The sequence below is a fragment of the Pogona vitticeps genome, chromosome 12, assembly GCF_051106095.1.
Source record: "Pogona vitticeps strain Pit_001003342236 chromosome 12, PviZW2.1, whole genome shotgun sequence".
NCBI lineage: Eukaryota > Metazoa > Chordata > Lepidosauria > Squamata > Agamidae > Pogona > Pogona vitticeps.
The window spans coordinates 3,140,800-3,158,411 of NC_135794.1; the positions used below are offsets into that span (position 1 = coordinate 3,140,800).

General features: G+C 44.7%; 1 protein-coding gene across 1 annotated transcript in view; it reads left to right on the top strand.

The window, feature by feature from the left end:
* The window catches only part of LRRC49 (leucine rich repeat containing 49), a 33,401-nt gene that overhangs the window by 11,646 nt on the left and 4,143 nt on the right, over positions 1 to 17,612 (top strand). The window contains exons 9-15 of the mRNA XM_020784867.3: positions 762 to 823; positions 4,073 to 4,220; positions 6,566 to 6,649; positions 7,837 to 7,988; positions 13,358 to 13,595; positions 14,429 to 14,614; positions 16,516 to 16,625. Coding sequence (XP_020640526.3) covers positions 762 to 823; positions 4,073 to 4,220; positions 6,566 to 6,649; positions 7,837 to 7,988; positions 13,358 to 13,595; positions 14,429 to 14,614; positions 16,516 to 16,625 — 980 coding nt within the window. The remainder of the gene's footprint in view (positions 1 to 761; positions 824 to 4,072; positions 4,221 to 6,565; positions 6,650 to 7,836; positions 7,989 to 13,357; positions 13,596 to 14,428; positions 14,615 to 16,515; positions 16,626 to 17,612) is intronic.

Here is a 17,612-nt window from a genome sequence, read left to right on the forward strand (position 1 = left end):
AGGTTGCCTCACCATATCCATGCAGAATATCCATGGATATCCATGCAGGCGGTGATCAGTCAACACCCCCACCCCAACAGAGTTGGTTTCCATTGCATGAACCGAGACACATTCCCTGCCCACCACATTATCAAAGCCAGAGACGGTATCCTGCAAGCTTGGGAAGCGGCGAGGGTTCGGTATCTGCACTGTCCTTGGGATGGGGCGTCGGAAGGATTCCTCTGCCTGCCTGAGCAGCAGAGAAGTGTTGCTTGAAACCGGCCACTTGCAGTGCCCACGCTGCTGGTTGGATGATTACATGCATGAGTTAGCACTTTGACGCTTCAGAGAACCATACAGCTACACAACCGGCTTTTACTTTGCATGCCCCCTTTGATTGCGGCACACCCCCCTCCCCGCCAGAACCGAAAAGCTGAGGCAGCACCTTGGCGCTCTTCCGGCAAGTCTGATGCTCAAAAAGAGGCCAGCGCCTGCTGTCACCGCCACCGCCTCTTCCTCCTCCTCCTCCTGCTTTTCTCTCCCTTCCTTTTCTGCTTAATATTCTTTCAGTTGCAAGCAGTACAGCTCATTTTTCCAACAGGCTTCTGGGATCCTCCCACCGGCACCAGAGCAGGATGGAGTCCTTGGTTCAAGAGCAGAGAGGCCTGCAGGAAGGTGACAGTAAATAGCAGCCGGCAGGATTCCCATCTGCCGGAAAAGTGGAGTGTTTGAAGGGTCTCCTTCAGATGCCGAACTGATACCGTCTCACTCTCTTATTCCAGAAAGATGCAGACACGTTGCCCTGCCTCCAGCGTCTGTTCCTCAGCTTTAACGATATATCTCGGTAAGCAGAAACGGGGGTGGGCCGAGCATCAGATGGTTCTCTCTCTCTCTCAGTACTCATGTGCTTTGCTTTAGATATGCATTTAAAATCTAAATATAGGTGGCTATCTCTGTCTGACTGATAAAGAAATACTTAGTTATTTGGGCTAGAAGAGGAACCATGAAACCAAGCATTTATTTAAGCCTTTATCCTTCTAAATGCAAAAGGGGGGGGGGAATTCGTCATTCTGCTTTTAAAATATGACCTTGCCATATCTACATGGAAAGCCTAATTCAGATCCACTTTAATCTACATCTGTCTGTGAATTGGTTCAAAGCAGAAGATAATAAACCGAGACCTTTAAAAAGTTATTAGCCTCCATATAGCCAGATCTTTGAGCGTCTTTCATCTCTTATGATGCAGTCTGCCCCTTGTTATGTTACTTTTAAAGCTGGCCGTAAAATCCAGGCCAACTTTAAAAATCACTTTTTCCCCCTCTTGTTGAAGAGCTGCTAGAGTTTGAAAAAGAAATGTATGCATACCTTTCTTTGTCTTTTTGGTTTAGTTTTATTCTAATAATGTTAGCTGTGTGGCCTTTAGTTAAGGCTATTTTTAGCCATCGCAAATCCTACTGTCGCTTTCTGTGCTTACCGTGCATTCCCAGGGGCATTTAGGTGTTGCAGCAATGCCTCACTGCAGGTTATTTAAGCAAGGCTTGCAGCAGCGGGCCACGTGCGTGTCAGTGTGGGTAGCTGGCAAGCAGGCTGGCAGGGGAGGGGGGCTTACCAATTGCAGTGGAATTTAACCACCTCCTGCTCGAGGCTTCCTGTACTTGTCCTTTGCAGATGGCAATATCAACTGTGCAAAGATATGTGGCACACACCGAATATAAGATTTGTAGAACTTACAGTGCAGTTTATTGCAATAGCATTGACAGCATAAACCTGATACGCAGTGTAAATGCCTCCCCCCCCCCCGGTTTAAACTTGGCAAGTATTTCTGGGACACTAATGCAGCTGGCTACAGGGTTAACCCAACACATGCCCGTTCAATCTGCCCCTACCCTTTATGACAGCTTCTATTGTTACAGTTGTCGAGTGGTGCTTAAATCCTAGCTTACTGATTTTTTCCCCCAGCTCATGTTGTTAGATTTGTCAGGTTAGCTGCAGCCGCTGAAAGACTGCAGTGGTCTGTTCCCTTGCCTTTAGGGTGGAAACCCTGTGGTTGGAGGAGAATTACTTTCTGCTTCAGCGTAACTGACATCATCCTTTTAGTGCTCTACTTTCCCGCAAAGTTGTGCCGAAGGATGAGAGGAGCAGAGCCTTTTGTGCTTTGAGGGAGACTGTTATTTTTAGTAAACGGCTGTGTCTAGACAGGAATTGGATTGAAATGGCCTCTGCCAGTATTGCCACCCTGTTTCTAGGTTGCATGCCGTTGTTCGGATGCTTTCAGGAGGGTGGCGGCATTGCAGAGCTCACACACCCCCCTTTTATGGATGGCAGGCATTTGAGGAAGAGTCTGTTGCACTTGTATCATTGGAGATGGCATCCCCAGACCTCCTCCCCCCACCCCAAAATCCAGTCTTTGTACCAAAGACCTCACTCTTTGCAGTTCTGATCATGCAGGAGCTGACTGAGAGATGATGAGGTGGTGGGCTCCAGGCCAAAGGTAAATCCCTCTAAGGGCCCTTGGCTTCTCTCAGAGAAGATGGGACTTGGCAGGAGGTGGTCCTAGTAGCACAAGAGGGTTTTAAAAAAAGAAGAAGTCCTGGCTAAGTTCCCCAGTTGCTTAGAGTCAGGTTGTGCCCCTGGAGCTGTCCAAGGTGCTTCCACTTTAGCTAGCCGGATTAAGGTACTCTTGGGGGCTTTCTTGCGTCCTGTGGATTCTGACTTGTTCTTAGGACATAGACAGGCAACCTTGAGAAGGATAGAAAGGGATAGAAGGTTTCCTGGAACTTTCCATCCTCGCTGCTTCGAGCCCATCCACTGAGTGTTGAGTCAGGAAACTGTATGACTCAGCACTGGCCTCCAGAGCTTCATACGCAGAGCTTTCTGCTTCACTCACGAAGCTGATGGCTGAAGAGATACTACCAAATGCTCTTGCCTTTTTCAGCCCTCCTTGATCCGTGCCACAACTTGGGAAATAAACTGTCTTGGAAGGGTTCGCTTGTGACTCCCCAGCATGTGTTAACACCACAAGCAATCTATTTTTAAAGGGCAAGGGGGGTTTCAAAAGGAGGCTAGTATAGACCTCTACATGTTTCAGATGCCTCTTCTCCAAAACCTTAGCCAGCCTGGGTCACTTGTGGCCTCTGAACGCCTTTCCTCTTATTTCTTTTTCACTTCATTGTGGGATCTGTGTCAGCCCGCCTCTAGCGCACATGGGCTGACCGAAGAATAATAGCCTTAGAGTCATAGAATCATGAAGTCGGAAGGGGCCTACGAGGCCATCAAGTCCAGCCTCCTGCTCAAGGCATGACCCCCTTGCTCAATGCCTTCTAGAGATGCAAACAAGATAGAAAGCACCTTCCACTCCCAGTCATACCAACCTGTCCATCATCTGTTGGTCCGCTTGCCATCTGAGGCGAGGAGAGTGACTTTTAGGTAAAAGGGTTTCTGCTGACTTTTTGGCCCCAGCAACTATCTACGTTTGATTTGAAAAGATTCCTCCAGTCTTTAAGATTTGGGTGTTTCTATTTCCCATTGCTGCACTTGATGTTTTGATTGCATTTTGTGTTAACATTATAATAATTATTATTATTTTGAAAATCAGTTTATTGATTTTAAACCACTTTGAAAGCAAAGTGGTTTAAATATGGAGCCCTTTGACTAATGGGCTCAATCCAGTTTCAATCACATCTAGGTTGGGCCCACCAAAATTAAAGGGACTTGTTAGTCACTACTTAAGGAAGTTCCATTGACGTTGGTGGACACAGATAGTGGTTAAAATCCCATTGCTTAAGTTGCAACTAGAGTAGGGCCGCTGAAGCAGTGGGGATTTGCTAAATCAGCCGCTCTATATACGTTTCATTGAGTCTCTTCCCATTGCATGTTACTACCCTAAGCAATAGGATTTCAACCTTAGGTGCCCGTTGTCAAAATTACAGCTTTTGTCTGGTTCAGGGAAGGCTGGTATTGTTGGTTTTTTTTTATTCATGGAACGATATAACTGATGTTTATTTTAAGGTGATAGGTGAAGGCAGCCACACAATCTTGTCCTTGTACCTTTGAGATAAATAACTGTCTCTTTTTCCTTTTGTCTTCCTCTCAGTTTTGAAGACATTCTGTGCCTTGCCGATTCCACGTCCCTCTCAGAAATCTCTCTAGATGGCAACCCCATAGCGCAGGAGACATGGTACAAGCCTACTGTTCTCCACCATATGATGCAGCTCCGACAGCTAGACATGAAGAAAATCACAGTAAGGGATTATTTCAGAAGGCAATCGCTAAATGATTTTCCCTCCCTCCCTCCCTTTAGAAGCAATGATAGGAAAAGGGCTGTGTTAGTCGCTTTCCTTCCTCCCTCTTCAGACCTAGGATTTTTCTGAACTGAGCTGAGATGGGAACCCCTGGTGAAATTCAAGCCCATAATGTCCAGTAGGGGGAGCCACAAATATGGCAGAACAGTTGATGGCTGAGTTCCCGCCCCCCCATCCCACACTTTTTCATAGAAATCCATTTCAAAACAAGGGTCCAATGGGAGGCGGTGGTTATTCAGCAACCAAAGATAGAGAGGGAGGGAGGGAGGGAGAGAGAGAGAACAAAAAATGCAGAGCTCTTTCTGATTTTCATAGGTATGGCTATCCTTAGCTTCCTTTAATAAGGAAGGAAATTATCTTGCTACTATTATCTTTACTATTTCCAGTGCCATCAGTTTGGTCAGAACCTTGCTTATCCCCCCCCCCCCAAACAACAACAATTAGGGAGTCCATATGTTGTACTATGTGATAAACTTTGCTCTTCCTGCCTTTTTAAAATAAGAAATTGGATAGGAAAAGGGGATTTGGAAGGTTAAGGGGAGTAAGAACAGAGAGAGAAACAGCACAACCAAACATTGAAGTTCTCAGTGATGATAGCCATCATGCACAGGGTAGAGAAAGTTGATCAGGTGATGCTTCCTCTGCCCATAATGGTGTGGTCCAGTAGGCTCAGCCAGTGAAGGAAGCTCAGTGTGGTTAGATGGGTGGCAGACAAAAAGGAAGGAACTCTTTCTAAAGCAAAGGGCATTGATTTCCACAAGATACAGTGGTGCTTGTTGATCTGGACAGCTTCAGAAGAGGTTTATCGTACACGGAGTCTAAATCTGTCTGCAGTTAAATTGACTGATCCAAATGGCTATGGGCTTCCTCCAGCTTCAAAGGTACTATGACATGGAATTCCAGCATCTGGCCAGCAACAACAAGAGGAGGGGGGGTTTCTGTCATCACAGCCTGCTTGCAGATAGGTGGGCCACTAAGGGAGGCAGAATGCTGGACTTAATACATGGTACCCTGGGGGATCAGTTCCAAGCTGCTGCTCCTCTGCAGATTCTGGAAAGTATGAGTATAGAAATGCTACACCTATATATCGTAGTCTCTGGTTCCCTCTAGTGGCCAGTTCTGGTAGTATACCTTGGAAATGCATATTTCTGGGTTTTAAAATTTAATATTTTCAGGCAGTGTGAGTATGTGAAACTGTGAGTACTGATCCCACAGATACAGCAGTCCTAATCATTTTAGAACTGCAGGTCTAAAATAGACCCTATGGATTATCAAGTCCAGCTCCTGTCAAGGAGGTATAGTGGGGAATCGAACTCCCAACCTCTGGCTTTACAACCAGAGACTTAAACCACCGAGCTATCCAGCAGCTCTGTTGATTAATCCAGCATGACTTTTCTTACAGACCTTCTTTTAATCAGTTCAAAATGTTTTTGTGTCTTCAGACAACTTGTATAATGTGACTCTAAAAGAACAGTGAAACAGCAAACATGAATGAAGTCAGTAAACTCCACCAACAGTAATAATAAGCATCTAGCCCACATTCATTTGAACATTCTTGTACCTTTTCATGGGCTGGAGAAACTAATGACAAGGGAAGGCTATTTCCTTGGGATTGCTTAGTGTAGAAGGAAAAAGGCTGAGAAAAAAAAACATGTTTGTGGGAGATGGATGGAGTGTTATTTTATTCCACTCACAATACTAGGACTTGGTGACTGCTATTAAAGCTGAACGATGGGAGATGCAAGATAAAATGATTGGAAGTCACATCATGTTAGCTAAAGAGATGACTTTGCTGCCATGTTAGGTAGGAATGAGCATCAACTTGGACAGGTGTAGAGAGGGATTAGACAAGCTGCAGGTGATGAGTGCACCGGTGGGCTGTTAGTCCTAATGGTCATACATGACCTCCAGCGTTAAAGGCTGTGTATGTCTCAGCACCAGCTACAGACGGAAAGGGAGATTAAGACCCTCTCGGGCATGATCACGGGTGTGCCTTTGAAGCTGTCTGATCGCACCCTGAGTGTCCACAATTGCATTTCTTTGCCAGTTCTTTTAACTTCCAGCCTCTGCAGATTTAGAGCCAATATGGTGCAGTGAGTGGAGGGACAGTGAGGCCCCGAGGTTGATTCCGCCCTGCCAGCTTCCCAGTCTGGGAACCCTTCCTAGAAGCCCCGGCCTTCTTCTTGGCTGGTATTCATTTGGGATTCTCTCCCCCCTCCACTGGTTTGCTCTTCCTCCCTGCAAGTTTCTGAATCTCACTGTAAGTGGCTTTCTCTAAAACCTAGGAGGAAGAAAGGCGTTTGGCATCCGTCGCCCTGAGGAAAGAGGAAGAAAAGAGACGCGAGAACCACAAGCAGACTTTGCTGAAGGTACCAAAGCGCGACCCTCGGGGGATGTGAACGTAACTGAACAGGGCCCTTATTTCCTTTTCCTCCATTGTGAAACTTCTTGTCCCTGCTCACCAGCAGTTCTTGCTGCTGCTGCTCCTCCTCCTTCCCAGCGATTCGCTTCCACAGTGTCTTCCCTTGCATGGTATGCATCCTCTGATTACAGTCTGCCTCGCTCTTCTTTCTGCCTTGGTTTCCCATAACACGAGCCTCGCTGAGTCAGACATGTGGGGGGCAGCCCATAAACTCCTCAGAAGCGGAGGTCCAGTGGGACCCCTGCCACGGACCACGGAGGCTTCTCATTGGCATGGCTGATAAAAGTCATGGATTGCTCTTTTCTCCTCCTCTTGCGTGAATTTTTCTGATGGGCCTTGAGGTCTTCTAAGCCAAGATCCACCATGATAATCCTGTAGCAGGGAATGGACATCAATTCATTCTGCAGTTTGTGAGCAAGGACTTTCTCTGAAACCCATGCCAAGCAGGGTTATGCCCCAAGAAGGAGGGCAGAGGGGGTCCATTCTTTCCCAGCAGGGTTTATAGCTTTATAAATCCTTGCCATGCATTTCCTCTTTTGTCTTCCTTTCCTTCTGTAAACTATTTTGGTAATGTGTTCATCCTTCTCCATAGGGAAATCAACTTGATTGACTATTTCTTTTAAAACACATGTTTTGCCCAGATGGCCTTAGCATAATCTGTGTGATTTCAATAATTCTGTTTGTTACTCTCACATCCCACAGTCTTGGGTTTAGATTTCTTTTTATTGAGCAGTGGGTTATCGTCCTTGACTGCATGTGAGCGGGTGAGAGGGAAGGATTTTAGAAGAAAGTAGATATGAATGGACTGGTAAATCACTGGGGGGATTTACAGCGAAGGACCAAGGATTTCTGACCCTCACCCTATTATGCCATCGAAGTGAAGAAAAGAGCGATGAGAGAGAAGGTAAACAAAAGCAGAACCAGAACCAGGACTGGCATTTTATGTTGTAAAAGTGATGGAAATTTAGTCCTTCTCCTCAAGAGAGACTCTTAAGCTCAGAATTCTTACATTCATAAGTGTCTGTCTTTTGCATCATTTGTTTGTTGGTGGCTGTCAGAGTTCTAGTAAAAGATAAATACCGATGCTCCATGTCTGAAGTCTGCCCGCCTTGATCTGATGGTATTTCAATTTAGGAGAAGAAGCGCTTGACTATTAGCAATATTGCTCGTCTGTGGGAGAGCCAACAGAATCGGTTCGCCCCATCTTCGGATCAAGAGAACAACAAAGACGACGAATCCTGCCAAAATAACAGAAGTTCGGCATATGGATTTCCTGAGCAAAGCAGGTATGATGACCTGCACGAGCATGTACGGTCTTCCAGGTGAAGATCCCCACCCTGTTTCTGGCAGAAGGGGTCTAGAGAGGGTCACAAACGTGGGTGTAGCCATCTCCTGCTCTGTCAGGCTTTAGCAGGTTCATGGCTTATGTCATCGGCTTAGTGCAGCGGTTCCTCATCTCGAGTCCTGAGATGGTCTTGGACTCCAACTCCCAGAAATCCTGGCCAGCACAGCAAGTGGTGAAGGCTTCTGGGAGTTTTAATCCAAGAATATCTGGGGACTCAAGGCTGGGCATCAGTGAACTAGAGCGATGGTTTCCCACCCTGGGGTCCCCAGATGTTCTGATAATTAGCAGCATTCGGGGGATTGTGTTTTGGTACCTTGGCTGTTAGCCTTACATGCAGTCCCTCTAAGCACGCCAGCCTCTCTTCTCTCAAATCTACCAGCTTCATCCAGATCATAGTTTTCTGTAACTAAAGAACAGATGTGTTGGCCGAGAGTCTTTTGAAACAGTTAATGGATCCAGGAACCTCACAAAAGCAGACCACGTTTGCAGGCAATATGCAAAAAGGCTGGGATAGAGAAACCTGCAAATTTTGGGTTTCATACCTCTCTGTTTCAAAAACTTATTTAGCCTTTTAAAATAAATGTAAGTCATTTGAGTAGTTCTTAAAAATGAGATACTTAACAAGTACAGGATCCCCCATAGATTAACTTCTTTTCCCCAGTAGTAATTTTTCCCCATAGATATTTAAATCCTCCCCCCCCCTGTTCCACAGGCGGCATTGTTTAAAATAGACATCCAGATTCACATGATCCAAGAGCCCTGAAGATAATGTAGAATCAGCTGAATGGAGCTGTTAATTCTCTATGCATGAACAGATCTCATAAATATAAGGCTCCTCTGAACAGCTTCTTGCAGGCTCAAGTGTTTGCCTCCCCAGCCGACTCTTGCACCTGTGTTATTTTAGCAGAAAATATTCTTTAACTGTTACACTCTTGATGGTTCATAAGATAATATCTGGATTTATTTTGATTTTTTTCTCTCACAGCTTTTCTGCCAAAGCCAATAATTGTAAAATTTTTTGTGTTTGTTTTTTTTAATATTAAAAAAAATGAGACCCCCCAAAAAAGGCTTTGGAATAATGGCATCCGTGCTTCTTTCTGGGTTCTAAAATGAAAAATTAGCGAGGGAGGATTCTTTTCAACAGAAAGGAGAGGCAGATCCCTTACTCTATGTGGTTTTTACTTCGAGCCATAAATTCCTGTGTCAACATGGAGAGTTGCTCCCTGCCAGCTTCCACTTGGCCCAGATTAGGAAACGAGGAGCCAAGCTGCACGATGGATTCTCATCCCTTCACTGCACCTGCTTCCATCCGGGCAGAAGAGAAATATTTCAGGCGAAGACCCATGTACACCTCGTGTCCAGTGTCCTGTTGGCCCCGGGACCAGCCAGCCAGTTTCCGGGCACCTCAGGAGCCAGAACCCCCATCTCACCCTGGAACTGGTGTCCCACACAGACACTTGGAAAAAGCAGGCTAGCTGTCCTGAAGATTTGGGTGGTTATAGACCAAGAAAGGAACCTTTCTGGAGCTTGATTCCATGCTACCCAACTTGAGAGTGTGAAGATTCTGTTGTGATCGTGACAGCTAGGTGTGGTGATAAAGGACCCCTTGTCTCCTGCGGATTAGTGCCTGCCCTTCTAAACTGCCCTCCCACACTTTATACCAGAATATCATCTTCTTAGAACTGCAGAGCTGGAAAGGAACCTGTGGATCATTGATTCCAGCCCCTGCCAAGGAAGCCCAGTGAGGAATCGATCCCCCAACCTCTGCTGGCACTGCAGTGAGATGGGTAAACCACTGAGCTACCTGCCAGATACATGGAGGGGAGTGAGTGTCGGAAGGGGAGGGAGAACGGATGGAGCGGAAGGAAAGAATTAAACGTCATTTTCTTTAGAATCCTCAGCAGAAATGGAGCAAAATGCCCTTATTCAGCTCCCTAGGGACATTAAGAAAGCTGTCTGTCACCTGTGAGAAATTTAGTTTTTGATCGTGGTGGGGAAACGGTGTCTCCTGGTACAGTAGCATCCATTAAGGTTAATAGTTTCACCCATTTCCTTGCCCTGAGGAACCCGGCATTAAAATAATATTAAGACAGTTTGCCCTCCGTCCTGTTAAAGCACAGTTCCTTGTGCAATGTTTTCTTTACTTACTTTCGGACAGCCTGCGAAGCTAGTTTATTCATAGCAATTTCCTGATCGTGAACGCCGTGCTTCTTTAGCCAGGGTCTCTGCAATAAAATGTAATGTGTAAAATAAGTTTCCACGCACTTTCTGGAAGCTGTAATTTACTTTTATAGAATACGATGTTGGAAGAATCACCCTGCTTTTTATTCCTCTAAAAATAAAAGTGGCAAAATATTGCTCTTAAAAAAAGAAATAACCCAAACTGCTTTACTGTGTTTTAGTTTGCACAGTTTATAATGATCTTGGGTGTTTTCCAGGCAGGAGACTTTGTAAATTTCTCCTCCTTTCTGGTAAATGATTTTGAAGTTTCCTGCCCCATTTTCACTAGAGGAGTCCTATTAGAGAGAGGCTGTGTTGGAGTAATACTGGGTTGGGTTTTGGATCAAAATCAAAACTCGTTCCCCCCCCCCCCCGTCTCCTTCAACCGGAGGCCTTTGCAAGGGCATCCTCAGTGGAATCTCCCGTCAAAGTACGGACTTTTGAAAACATAGCTCATCCCACTTGAGGGGTCCCATTTCTGAGCAGTTCCACAAATTGAGATGACGGGGATGATAAAACAAAAAAAGTTACTTCCTTTCATGTGGAACGCATGCAGGTAGAAGTTGTGTTGCAGTTGGTGAGCCTCAAGCTTTGAACTTGCGGCGTCTGCACAGTTGCAGGTCCCTGAAGTGTGAGAACCACAATTTTATTTGTGTGCGACCTTGTGGGACCTCTTCCCCACCACTTGGCGGGCCTGAATGTAAGACCAAGGTAGGAAACCTCAGTACAATTTGCAGAAATCATGCCCAACACAGTTAGTGGTGAAGATTTTTGGCAGTTTTAGTCCGAGAACATCTGGGCGCCCAAGGTGAAGAACCGTTGCTGCCTTTCTTCCTTGGAGAACACAAAAAGGGGACTGTTTGAAGGATTAGTAAGAACTGGTGGAATTGTTACAAGTGGAAATACATCTGGTGTGTCTAAATCTTCCATTTATGCAGAAATGGTTTGGTCTTCTCAAAATTTGGGTTATAGAGTCAAGACTAGAGCTGGTTACGAACCATGGGTTTGGTGGGATGTGCTGGTTCAGCAGATGGCCAAACGGTTCATCGCCACATCCCCTCCAGTGAGCACCCACTGGGAATCAGCGTCCTGGCCTCCCTGTCGTGTCTCTGAGTGGGCGCCCGCCAGCGGGAGCGGCACGTGGAACTGCTGGAGCACCTGTTGGGCTGTCGGACGAACCAGTACAAACTGCCAAACGTTCCTTTGTGCCCATCTGTACTCAATGCATGTGGGGAGAGAAGGTCCGAAGCTTATGGGTGGAGGGCAGAGGCCTTACGTAGAGAAGGACCCCTTGTTGAATCCCCAGCAGCTAGAAATGACCTTGGCTTGTGGAACTTCAACACCCTCTCCCAATATAATGTCACAGTGAGCAATGCATTCATAAATGTATTTTTTAAATGTATTTTTACTTAGCTTTCCCTCCCCATCCATCTGCATAGCGTCTGTTATTGTAGAATAGATATAACAGGTTTCCAGCGGTCAAAGCAACTCAAGACATTTCCAATGTGATTCTAGGTTCTTTTTTCTTTTTTTTTGCTTCTGTACGTGAGGAATCTGAAGGATTGAGTCTGTACAGCACAGATGAATAAAAGTAAATGTAATGCACTTTGAACATTCCCCGCCTGGTGCCTAGACTTTATTATATTTTTAAGAAGTATGCCCAATGGAGGCTGTTGCCAATTAAATATTTTGGCACCAAAGATGGATTCTTCCAAGTATATATAGGCTTGGCCTGTAACTGGAATGGAAGACAAATGGAATCAGGTATTATGGGATAACCCCCATCCCAAATACTTGATAGAGAAAAATGAGAGGAAATTGTTCCACGTTAAATGAGTAATAGTGCATAATAGAATAGCGAGGAAGCTAAATGGCATTTAAAACTTGCAAATGTTTCCAACTTCATGTGGGTTGCAGTAGCCCTTGGTGGTGCCTCTTTAAGCAGTGTCACACCATTGTCAGAGTTGAAGATCTTCTGCTCACTATTGAAGCCAGCGCTGCTGCCATTGCTAGGTGGTCATTTCCATTGTTCACTTTTGCAGTCCTTTGAAAGAGTTGGCTGTGGGAAGACAAGATGCGGCTGCAACTAAATAGCCCAGTCTCTTGGTCCCCTCCCTCTCGGTTTAGTTTGTAGTAACTGCAAGCCTATATGTTGATTGGGGGGATTGGCACTGCAGGCTTTAAAGACATGAACACTTTAGATCAGTGGTTCCCAACCTTCAGTAACTGGGGTGTTCCTGGACAGCAACTCCCAGAAACCCTGGCCAGCACAGCTGGTGGTCAAGGCTTCTGGGAATTGCAATCCAAGAACACTTGGGTTACCCAAGGTTGAGAACCACTGCTTTTGATATTAATATATATCCAAAATCTGATAATCTCTGACACCATCCTCATAGAGCCTTAGTACACACGCCATGTTTCAGATTTCTGGTTTTTGTGACCTTAGATTGTTGGAAGCACATCTCTTCTTTATACACAATTTGTAATGGTTGCGGTTCTTCTTGTTGTTGTTATTATTGCTGCTTTATTCAAGAATAGCAGTGTTCAAAGTAGATACACCAGACCTGTGTAAAGCCAGTTAGCAATAATATTCTTAGAAGAGGGCAGAAGAAAATGGCCAGAAAGCCTGTTATGTACGCCTGTCGCCATCTGTCTGATAGCATAAATCTCAGTAGCGAATTGCTACTTGTCAAGAAGTCAGTGGCGTATTTCCTGGGTGCAGGACTGGTGCTTGGGAAGAAATGAAAACACTGGGATCTGAGCGAGCAGAAAGTTACTTCCGAAATTTATGCTGTTGGATGTAAACCAGGATGATTATTCATTTGGATCCAGCCAGTGTTGTGATGTATCCCAAGCTCTTAATGGGGGGATCCATCCAGGGATATGCTCTCTGGAGCGTCCAGGGAAAGAATTATTTTACAGGAGCATCATGCTTACCAATTGTGGCAAGGGAAGGGTGACACAGGTCTTTCACATCATGATCCATTTTTTCCCCAGGGACTTCTGCCCTGAAAGTGTTGTTGAGGCACATGGTAGGTGGTGCACAATCCGAGCCTGCCTTTTAACAACTGATTCTCCTTCTCTATGCAGGTCCTTTGACTCCCTCTTGGGCAAAGCCACCCCAGGCTTGTCCGTCCTGGACTCTCATTTGGTGGAAATTGATGGCGGCATCCTCTACCTCTACGGCTCTGGCGCTCTGGAGTCACTGGATCGGAACTGGAGCGTTCAGACGGCCGGGAGCATTGCCACCGTCTCTTTTATTTTCATAGACTTTGATGAAATCGTTCCAGTCTTGCCAAAACTGAAGATTAAGTTTCCTAATTCTCTGGTAAGTAGTTTTCGTTCTTGACTTTTTCACCAGTTTTGCAGAACGTCAGGGCGTCTTGTTTGACCGAAGTCAAACACGAGGCAGTGGACCCGTGTTTGGGAAAGGGACTTTAACCGGATGATACTTTAATGTTTTTTTTTCCCAACTGATGTGCTGTTTAAATTGAATTGTGCTGTGACATTAACATTTCTTTAATCACTTTAATATTTATTAGTATTTATTTATGGCTTTCGTTTATATACCACCCCATGAGCGCGAAAGCAGTATTCTGGGTGGTTTACAAGCAGCCAAAACCAATATAAAAGTACAATCAACAGTAAATGAAAACACAAATAACAAATGGCATTAAACCAAATGGCACCAGAAAGGACTTTCCCCATAATAGTAGGGCAGGGGTGGTGGGACATTCGGTCAGAATCGGCGTAAAAGACCTCCCTGAAAAGTCTTGTTTTCCGTTACCTCCTAAATGAAAGCAAGGGCCAGGCGGAGCTCCTCCGGAAGCTGATGGCATAATGTCGGTACTGCCGCCGTTCTACCTTGCTAGTTCTTTTGCTGTCCCTGTTTTTAATGTTGCAGTGAGCTGCCTTGAGCCCCAATTTGAAGACAACATTAGGAGTGTGTGTGGCATGAGACAGTCCCCACATCTAGGAAAACTGTGTTGATTCTTAGTGCAAAAACATGGACAATAAAAGCAACCCCCAGTCTTATGAGTCAAACATTGATCAGGCGTTGTGTTGCCTGCCACTTTTCAAACGGCTCCTTATCCCTTTGCAAACATCTGGCTTTCACCAAATGTTCAGCTTTGTCTGCCCGGCTTCTCTTTGTTTCCCCAGCACTTGAAATTCAAGGAGACCAACCTTGTCATGTTGCAGCAGTTCAATGCCTTAGCCCAAGTTCGCCGCCTTGAGCAGTTGACCGTTGAGGCTCAGGGAAATCCGGTTGTCACCTTCACCTTATGGAAATATTATGTTCTGTTCCGATTGAGCCATCTCAACCTGCAAAAAATAGATGGGATTGAGGTAAGGAAAGGCAATACCTTAGTGATATATATGTAAGTGAATCAGTGGATACTGATCTCGTGGATAAGGGGGCCCTACTTACTGTACTGAATTAATTTAAGGAGACATGCAAGATTCTGGGGCAGCTCTCTTCATCCATGTATGCCCCGTCATGAAGGTTTTCCAGGATTCTTGTTCTGTGTCGCCTTGTTCAAATGTATCTCTTAAGCTAGGGGACACTTCAGTTGAACTACTTCTAATTATAAAGCAAATGTTACTCCTACTCCTTCAAATGCATCCCATTGTTAGATAAATCTGGTTATGTTTAAACTTGTATTTGTCATACAGGAAACCCCTGAGTTAACGGAGAATTGGAGAGCCTCGTTTATAATTTGTTACAAACTGCGTTGATATTAGATAAGTCATAAAATATATCTAGAACTTCAAATTGCAAGATTTACTTTTCAGTTCCTTTCTGGAAGACATTAATCGTGAAATAGAAAGTGAAGGGACACCCCCCCCCCACTAAACTCAGCTGAAAACTCCCAGAGGGAGGAAAAAGAAGGAGAGAATAGTTCCCCTTAAATAATTCAGGATCTTGCAAAGGAAAACACCCCATTAAATTTCTAATATTATCTCAGTGTAGACATTTTTCTTAGCTAAACGTAAATTATTTTTATGATAACATTTTAGAATGACTTTGTATTATCAAGCAAAATGAACATATTTCCATGTATCTATAACCCACTGGGAACCTCTGAAAATTTGGCCATTTGAAAAATTGAAAAGGATTTACTGCTTCCCACCTTCATTATATGTGAATACTTTGTATGCTGAGTTTGCTTTCCCTTAAGATACTGTACTTAACTACATATATAGTACATGCGGAGATGGGTGCAAGAGAATTATTCTGATTTAGTGAAGCCATGGGGAATTTGAACGGTATGCTAAACTATGAAGAAGGCAACCCCATTGAAGGCTAGGGTCTCTTCCAGCTCTTCCTTATTTCATTTCATTTCTGTGCTCCCCTTCTCTCAATTATAGAAACCAAGGCGGCTCACAAATTATTAAAAGACCAAACCAGTTAAAAAGAAAACCCAGGATAAATGATTTTATATAAAAAAGAAGTAAACATATGTAAGTACTGGAAAAATCAGCTAAAACTATTTAAAAAAAACCTTAATAGCAAGTTAAAACACAATAAGATAGTAAGCAGCACCCAAACTCACCGCTGCTTAATTAGTTGTTAAAAACAACTCTAAAAAGTATGCTGTTCCCCTATCTCTGGAAGGACGAGAGGGAGGGGGCCAACCTGGCCTTGCAGTGGAGGGCATGCCACCGAGAAGGCCGTCTCTTGCTTCCCTACCAAATGAGCCTAAGAAGATGGTAAGGCTGAGAGAAGAGCATCCACTGAAGGGAGATATGGTCACCATAACCGTAATCATCATCTTAGAACTGCAGAGCTGGAAGGGACCCTTGAGATCATCCAGTCCAGCCCCTCTCCAGGAGCCCCCATGGGGAATCGAACTCCCAGCCTCTGGCTCCGCAGCCAGATGCTTAAACCACTGCGCTATCGAGCTGTTCCTATTCTATGGGTCCTCAGCTAACATTTAGCACTGTCAGGCTCAGCCCCGCATGCAAACTACGAAGTGATGTCTTGATTGGCCTACTTTAATTCCAGTTCCAAGTACAATATATGTGGTGGATGAAATTTACTGTATCAAAAAGCAAAGTGTTAAATTTAAATGCTGACCCTCACTGGTTGGTAGACATGATGGCTGGAAAGAAGAAAAAGGAAAGCTTAGTCAAGATGTTTGGACAATTTTTGGAATCATTGCTGTTGAAAATGAGAGTTGTTTTACGTGCTTCCCGCTGTCTGAGATTGACCCCAATTCTGTTCGGCCACCTTCTGTCTTCTTCAGGTTACACAGAACGACACGGTTATGGCTGAACGGCTGTTTGGTGTGTTGGCCTATGTGGCGTCTTCAGATGTACCCTATTACCGCTTGCTTTCATTACTCGGAGAAGGCAGGTAAATCGACATGAACGAGAGGAATTTCCTTTTGCAGGGAATGTTGGAATGCAGAGTTTCGGAAGAGGAAATTAAGTTGTCTTGTGACGCCACCACCTCCATTGTCCTATTTGCATAAAAAGCATTTTCATAGGGTGAAGAATAACACATTAAAATCCGCCTTTGGGAGGCACAGACTGGGGTGTTGAGCTAGATTTGGGCCCCTTCAGGGACCACAGCAGGTCCGTCCCAGCAGCAGACGGTCTTTTTGGTGGTGACACCCAAAATCTGAAATAGTCTCAGGAGGGAGGAACAGGGGGACTCTACATTCATTGCGTACTTTATACGGGCAGTGAGGAAGGTCTATTTCAGAAGGCTTGCTCAGAACCATGCCATGAGCTGTTTGTTGCTGTTTTTAAACAGGTCTGTTTTAGGGCTTGAGCTTTATATATTATTTATTTCAAATATTTTTACCCTGCCTTTCTCTTTTAAAAAGTAACCAAGGTGGTTTACATCATTAAAAGACAATATTAGAAGCTAACAACACTGAGTATATGAAAACAATGTCACATAAAAAGGTAAACAAAAGTAACATTGAAAACATATTCAAAGCAGTAAAGCATAACCATCTACTTAAAAACCTCACTCAGGCAGCCACTCATTAAGGGAAAGCTTGCCTGGAGATAACGCTCTTGGCCTGCTTGTGGAAGGACAGCCAAGAGGGGGCCAGGCTGGCCTCCAGTGGCAGGGAGTTCCAGAGTCTGGGAGCAGCCGCATACAAGGCCCTCCTCTCCCGTGTCCCCACCAAACGCACCTTTCAGGTGTTTTGTATTTTTCTAAATATATACTGTGATATGTCCTATATGTGTCCTATAAGTGCTCTTATTCAAAAAGAGTGTAACAGTCAGTGATAACATAAGTCAGTTCCATAACTGTGAATAGGCTTGTACTTTGTGATGGATCAAATTGTCTCTTTATTGAAATGAAAGGGGAAGGCAGGATGACATA